General features: G+C 42.2%; 1 protein-coding gene across 4 annotated transcripts in view; it reads left to right on the top strand.

Moving 5' to 3' along the window:
• RPAP2 (RNA polymerase II associated protein 2) overlaps positions 1-7,460 on the top strand; it is a 51,913-nt gene that overhangs the window by 262 nt on the left and 44,191 nt on the right. For 2 of the 4 annotated variants that reach the window (XR_014221014.1, XM_082227877.1), the window contains exons 1-6: positions 780-1,115; positions 2,158-2,203; positions 2,322-2,436; positions 4,310-4,408; positions 6,175-6,240; positions 6,721-6,809. Coding sequence is in view for 3 of the 4 variants with exons in the window: in XM_082227877.1 (XP_082084003.1) it covers positions 1,055-1,115; positions 2,158-2,203; positions 2,322-2,436; positions 4,310-4,408; positions 6,175-6,240; positions 6,721-6,809 (476 nt within the window). In the remaining variant the exon portion in view is untranslated. Of the gene's footprint in view, positions 1-777; positions 1,116-2,157; positions 2,204-2,321; positions 2,437-4,309; positions 4,409-6,174; positions 6,241-6,720; positions 6,810-7,460 lie in introns of those variants that run through there. The other 2 variants (XM_082227878.1, XM_082227879.1) reach the window with 2 other exon arrangements.

Raw genomic sequence — 7,460 nt, 5'->3', positions numbered from 1 at the left:
GGGGGAGGGGTTGAAGGCGTCGGGAGTGAGAGGACAAAATGCCCCCCCCATGCCACACACACAGCGCGAGACTCCTCCACCCACCTGGGGGCCCGAGGTCCCTTTGACCCCCCCATAAAATATTTGAGGGGGACAGGTCTCCCCGCAAGGTGTTGGGACATAGCCATTGTGGTCCATTAGGGCTTACCTGCCCCCCCCAACCCAGTATTTTATTTAAGTTGGCACCATGTGCATAGCCAGGATTTTTTGTTGGGGAAGTTGAGCTTTGGGGGGGGGCAGATAGCCCCCAAAGTTGTTGTTTTTTAAGTGGGAGTGGTGTGATGAATTAATATGTTTAATTTCATAAAGTGAAGATTTAAGGATGTTAATGTTTAAGTAAAATTTTATAAGAATTGTGACTTGGGAAACCGTTGAAAGGATATGCAATGAAATTCAACCAAGGGGAAGCGGGGAAGTCACTTAACAAAGTTAATAAGTGTAATTTTTAATAAGGCTATGATTTATGTTTGTTTCTCCTATGTGTTTGTTTGTTTATAATATTGTGAAAACCAATAAAAAAAAATTGGGGAAAAAATTAAGTGGGAGTGGTGGGCAGAACTACAGTTGGTGGAGAATTTTTACTCATTTTTAAGGATTCGCATGCATGCCTGGTGCCCGCTCAGTCCACCCAAACTCCTTTTGCTGTGTGCTTTGGTTTTTAACATTGGGCTTGCTTTCCTAGGAAGCGACCACCACTGAATAGGATGGGTCCCTGCTTTTGACAGGTGGGGCACAGGTTTGCTCTGTTAAGAGGGCAATTCCCTAGAAAGTTGCTACTGAGTCTTTCCTGTGGGAAATGTTCCTCTGCAAAACATGCCTGGGATCAAGGTTGGGTGGCCACTTGCCAGGGATGATTCATTCAGCTGTGGTTCCCACACTGCAGAGGGTTGGGATAGACCAGCCTTTGGGGTCCCTTCAAACTCTACAGGATTCTATGTTGCGCACCTGCCAGTTCATCTGGGGCAGGGGAACCTCACCCAACACAGCCACAGGACTTGTTTTCAATTAAGCTTGCATGGCTCACGTACTCAAATCAGGCCAGACCGTACCTAAACGAAAAGCGCTGCATATATATGGTGAGTTAATCGACTTTCCCCCCTCTTGGCGGTGCTTTTCTGCCTTTGCCCACGGCTACATGAGGAGATATGTACAGCACAGGCTGAACTCTGCTGTCAGAAAACGGCCTTGCCAAAATAAAATGTAGGACCTCATTTTACAAGGGTGGCGTTCAGGGAAACGGCAGGGTTTCATCATGTGCACAGGATTCTCTTATGGGTCATACGTGTAAGGTGATGCCCATTTACCTAGGTATAATAAATAGACTCATGCAAACTGTTCTTCAAAATGTTGAAATACTGCTTAGCCTAGTCCTGGCCCTTTAACGGGACTGGAACAGATTTTAACCCGTGACACTTTTCCTGACACAGAGATGGAAGGAGAAAGCATCACTTGCTTAAATTTGGCCTCTGAGGCTGCCACTGAGGAGCAACACCGGGACAGAGAGTTGGCCAATGAACTCTGCCAATGAAGTGATAGGTCCTGTAAAGTATTTCAGTTCGGTTTATGAGTGCACAATATAATAGCCTTTTAGCTTACCTATCTTCCATCTATGCATTCAGTATTGCTAATTTGGGCTACGATGGCCTTCTGTAAACAAGCCTGGGCAGTAAACATGTAAAAACAACTTTTTTCCACAGTTTAACTTTCCTGAAACTGTGTATGTGATAATGGTTCAAATATATTAATTGGCACTTAGTGGTGTTGCGTATTTGGACTCTTGTTCTGTAGGGCAAGTAGTCATCTTTGCAGATGGTAAAAGTTCACTCTAAAATTACACATGCAACCGAAGACAAATTGCAAAAGTCTCCTTATGCTTTATGGCGTGCTTCTGCAGTGAACATTCAGCTTTTCTCTCTCAGTATTTGCATACATAATTATAGAGAACTTCAGTTTCCAGACACCTGTATAATACAATTCGCAAATTTCTATAAGCAGACACCAGTGTACTAAATGTATTAAAATGTATGAAAGCACTTTTTTTGAAAAGAGACTCATGAAAAGTATTCCTCAAATGTCTTAAGTCAGTATAATCATTTGTTTGCATGTTATTATTTTTAGGAAAGAAACAGTCAAGTGCTTTGAAAAATGAAGATGCTGCACAAAGGTATCATATCTCTAAACATAGCATAGTTAAACCAAATACTGTTAAACCAACAACATCTGCAAGGCCACAGGTTTCCGATATGTTGTGTTATTCATACGGCTAATTTGTTCTCTTGTAGGAAGGTGGCACTTGAAGCTGCCATTAGAAAGAAGATTGAGGCTGAGCGAAAAGCCTTGCAGGTTGTCGAACGTCTGTTGGAAGAAGATATTACAGAAGAATTCCTTGTGGATTGTGTAGGTCCTCTTTTTCTTGGCAAGTTTTATACTGCTTTGTGTTTCAAAAAGTTTGTTGTTACTGTTGGATAAGCTTTTGCCAGCCTTCTGTATATCATCTGCACGCTCATCCCAGTCCAGACGTAGTTTGCAGACGCTTAGCAATGCACTTCTGTGTTTGCTCAGGAATGAGTCCCACTGTTTTAAATGAGGCTTACTGAATGAAAGCATGCTGTGTTCCAGTGCACAAGTCCCATTAAAATCAAAGGCGCATCTTACGTTTGCATTTTTGTCCCTTCAATTTTCATGCAGAGATGCATATACCTATTAGAAACTTACAGACTTGTGGCTAACCTAAGTTTCTCTGATTTTAGTTAAATCATGTAGCTCGTTAAGGCAGGATACGGTAGCAAAGTTGGGACAAAGGAGGGATCTTCTTTTGCTTAAAACAGGAAATAGTGTGACAAGCTTGAGGGTGGAATTTAAAATATATGGCACACTGTGGATGGTCCTGAAGTATGACCAGCTTTTCCCAGAGTGGTACTTGCAAGATTTCCAGTCCTAGTAAATTGCTTGTAGTAGAAATAGAACAGAGCTTAGGAGTTAGGGAGTTCCTTGATCTTTTTAATGCTACTCTGTACAGTTCAAGCTGTGACCCAATACACCCTTATGTGGGAGTAAGTCCCCTTGAACAAAGTGTGTCTTACATCTGACTAGGCATGCATAGGATTGTGGTGTCAGGCGATTGTTTAGATCTCCTCAACCCTGAAAAAAGTTTTGGTCTCTACCAAACAACCCATATTAATGCCTTCTCTTAGGGCAGGGCATTTTCAGCCCACGGGCTGCATTGGACACTCCACTCCTGCTTTATTTGCTCCTCTCTTGCAAGCAGCAGGTGTCCTGGAAGATTTGAGGGAGTAGCAGATACTACGGAGTCCCATCAGATGTTTGTAATCCCATCCAGACAAGCAAGAGGCATTATCAGAGATCAAGGACATATTCCAGCCAGGCATAAACACTCAAAGCCAGCAAGGGGTGTGGCTTGTAGAAAAGGGGCATGGTATGAGGAGAGCTCAAAGGACCAGAGAGAGACAGACCTAGAGTTTGCCCCCCACTCCTGCAGGCCTGATGTTCCCCAACACTGCTGTAAGGCATTTTTTGTTCCCCGATTTTGCAGATAGATGCACTGAAGTGGGAAGATAGTGACTTTTCTAAGGCTGCACAATGAGCTCATCACGGAGATGAGTCTGAAATGGGAGACTTCCTTGTTTGTAACTCAGACTCTTAGTTTTCAGGGCTCCTACATATTCTGACAGCCCAATCTGAGGCACCTTTCTTTTGGGTGTTGGTGGGAGACTCCATGGATTTCCATGAAAAAGACTTCCAGTAAAAACAAACAAAACAATGTTTTATTGCACTTTCAGAACTTAATGTTTCATTCTTTAAAACCCTTATAAGAGAGTAAGGTACATTGCACTCTTGCTGGGCGACCCGAAGCAAATTGAATCTTGCAGCCACCTACTTGGAAATAAGCCTCATTGAAGAAAATGTGACCTCTGAGTAATCATAATTACATAGTCACACGCATATAAGCACCACAAGTGATGGCAGCTGGAAGATTTGCATCATTTATGCAAAATATTTTAAGCGGTCTCTGTTCTGTTCCATCCTGCCAGATGAAAAGCAGTTGTTGCTTCTTTGTTTTCATTCAGAAAAAAAATAGAGAATCTAAAAGATAGATTCCTTTTGTCATTGTTCGCAGTTTCTGTTCCTTTTCCAATTTTCTGCTGCTTTGTTTTCTTGAAAACGCTTTTTCCTATTCTAAACTTTTTATTTGTTTTGAGTTTGAAGGCAGTACCCTGTAACTTACGTCTGTGTGTTTCCATATTTTCAGGGGAAGATTATAACACCTCCTCACTATAAGGATGTTGTGGAAGAACGCTTTATCATCAAGTTGTGTGGCTACCCCATATGCCGAAAGAGGCTACAGAATGTAAGAATCTATGAGTGGCTTCTTTATATTTCTGCAGTTTTGCATCTGTCTTTCTGTGTTGGAATGTGGTGTCTGGTCAACTGAACTTCACTGATGCATGGACAGGAATCCTTGGTCATCTTTGTGTATAATCTGATGCCTTCCAGATAATATGGACTGTAACTCCCATCAGCTCCAGGCAGCATGGCCAGTAGTTAGGGCTGATAGAAGTTGTAGTTCAAAATTCTGTAGGGCACTGTGTTGGAGAAGGTTGGTTGAGGGACAGTGGCTTGGCCAGTGTCACGAGAGCCAGTGTGGTGTAGTGGTTAAGAGCGATAGACTCGTAATCTGGTGAACGGGGTTCGCATCCCCGCTCCTCCACATGCAGCTGCTGGGTGACCTTGGGTTAGTTACACTCTCGGCCCCACTCACCTCACAGTGTTTGTTGTGGGGGGAGGAAGGGAAAGGAGATTGTTAGCCACTTTGAGACTCCTTTGGGTACTGATAAAGCGGGATATCAAATCCAAATCCAAACTCACCTATTAAGCTAATTGGCTAAGTGAGGATTTGAACCCAGGGCTCCACAGCTTTAGATGATTATTTAATTTATATGCCACTTATTGCCAAAGCAGTTTACAAGAACAAAACCCAATTAAACGAGCATTAAAGACAAGCATCCATAATTAAAATGCCCAATTAAAATAAACAATAAAACACTCTCATCAAAACAGCAACATATAAAGATCCATAATTAAAATATGCAATAAAGCAATCCCATTAAAACAGCACAGTAATTAAAACAGGAGACTTGAGTGAAGATTATCTGTTTGCACATTGGCCACCTTTCCCTGTCAGTGATTTAGGGTGCCCCCTTTCTCTCCCCAATGTGGCCAAGATAGGAGATCAAAAGCTTTTGCTTCTATTTTCGACTAACTGCAGCTTAGCATTAGGTTTGAATTCAGACAAAATGTGGTTAGTCTTAACTATGATTTACCCAAACAAGCCAACTTCAAACCTTGGTTTATGAAGCTGGCTTGTTTCAATAAACCATAGTTAATATTAGCCACAGTTTAGGTTTTGGATGTAATGCTAAACTATGGTTGATCAAAAATGGAAGCAAAAGCTTTTGATCTTGCAGTTGTGCCGGAGGAGCGCAAGGCTCATGTACATAACAATGCACCATAGTTCATTGCTGTGTCCAATTCAGGTATTTGGCTTTTCTTACAGAGGCTAAGGACTTGTATTTTTAAAAATTGATATAGCTTAGGTCGGGGGTGGAACAGCATGTTGCTCTCCACATCTCAAGACTTCAAATGCAAGCTGAAGTCCTCAGCATTTACACAAAAATTGTCATCAGTTTTCAGAAGTGTGGTTTGAGAAGCTCAGTTCAACGTACAGTGGTGCCTCGCAAGACGAAATTAATCCGTTCCGCGAGTCTCTTCGTCTTGTGGTTTTTTCGTCTTGCGAAGCACGGCTATTAGCGGCTTAGCGACTATTAGCGGCTTAGTGGCTTTAAGAAAAAGGAAACAAACTCGCAAGAACTCGCAAGACGTTTCGTCTTGCGAAGCAAGCCCATAGGGAAATTCGTCTTGCGGAACGACTCAAAAAACGGAAAACCTCTTTCATCTTGCGCGTTTTTCGTCTTGCGAGGCATTCATCTTGCGAGGTACCACTGTAATGTGGTTTGGTCAGTAGTGTTAATTATGGAATATTATTTTAGAGGAGAGGAATGCTAGAGGGAGCACTGACACATTTGCAAAACAGTGTTTGTGATTATTATTTTTTAGGTGCCAAAACAAAAGTACAAAATATCAACCAAAACAAACAAAGTGTATGATATTACTGAAAGAAAGGTAAGTTTAAAAGCTGTTTGTTACATTATCACTTCTTCGTTTATTGTTGTTTTGCAAGAAATTGGTTCAGTGTTGCCAAGGGCTCTAGAGGTGTAATCCTGGCTACATGCAAGGTTCTGGGTTGCTATTTCTTGCTGCTATTGACTTCTTCAGCTCTTTAAGTTCCTTTGCCAAGTACCTCTTCATGCCCTACCAGTTCAGAGCCACCGAAAGAGCAAGTTGCAGCGTAATGAAGTCAGTACAAGCTGATTTGCTGAGCTTTGTGACACATGACTAGATTCCAACTCAGAGGCAGAGAATAATTGCTCTTGCATTGCATCCGACTTCCTGTTCTTAGCAACTGGTCTTAAAATGTTAATAATCTGTATTCAGCGTGTTAGTTGATTCTTCACACTCACCAATCTATCAAAGTTTTTATCAAGTTTATTTCTATTTTGTTAAGTATGAAACTGACATTTGTTGTTCTCTTTGGGGGGGCAGTGTTTTTGCAGTAACTTCTGCTACAGAGCATCAAAATACTTCGAAGCTCAGATTTCAAAAAGTCCTGTGTGGCTGCGAGAAGAAGAAAGGTAATTGGATAATGTTATTTGGCTAGGCCCAGGGTTTTGTTCTTGGGCATCATTTGAAAGGAAAACAACACCAAAAACATGCGTAGAAAAATACACTATTCTTTTCTTTTCAGTGTGTTTAAAGATAATACCCTTTGTCAAAAGATGTAGCCCCGGGATGGAGAAGATTTTTTTCCAGCTGGCTATTCAAGTGCAATAGCAGGCTCAAACCCTTATTAACCTCTTAAGCATGGTCAGTCTAGCTGAACTGCATGACTGTATTTAAAGAGGTGAGGGAGGAACTTGGTTCAGGAATATCCAGCTAAGGCAGAGAGTAGCAAACCTCTGACCCACTTGCATAAGCTTCTCCATGTGGCCCCACAAGGCCATTTTGGCCAAGCCATGCCTATGGCCACCCACCCTACACCTGATTTCATATATGTAGCAGATTAACAGCCTGAGCAAATGGTTTTGCTAGTGACTTTGAAGCCAGAGTTTGGTCAGGCCTGGGACAGGTAATGGCTCAGCTGAAATGTGGTTTGCAGGCTGATCTGATTAGCAGTGCCTGCTAAGCCCTGTGCAAACCTATATGCACATAGGCTTCCAAGGCCTAATGATCAGCTGTTTGTTGGGTCTTGTGAAACCCTTTGGAAAGTGGGAGGCTATGTGTCC

The sequence above is a fragment of the Podarcis vaucheri genome, assembly GCF_965113315.1.
Source record: "Podarcis vaucheri genome assembly, chromosome: 6".
NCBI classification, from domain to species: Eukaryota; Metazoa; Chordata; class Lepidosauria; order Squamata; family Lacertidae; genus Podarcis; species Podarcis vaucheri.
This window is presented reverse-complemented; position numbering and strand designations above follow the sequence as displayed.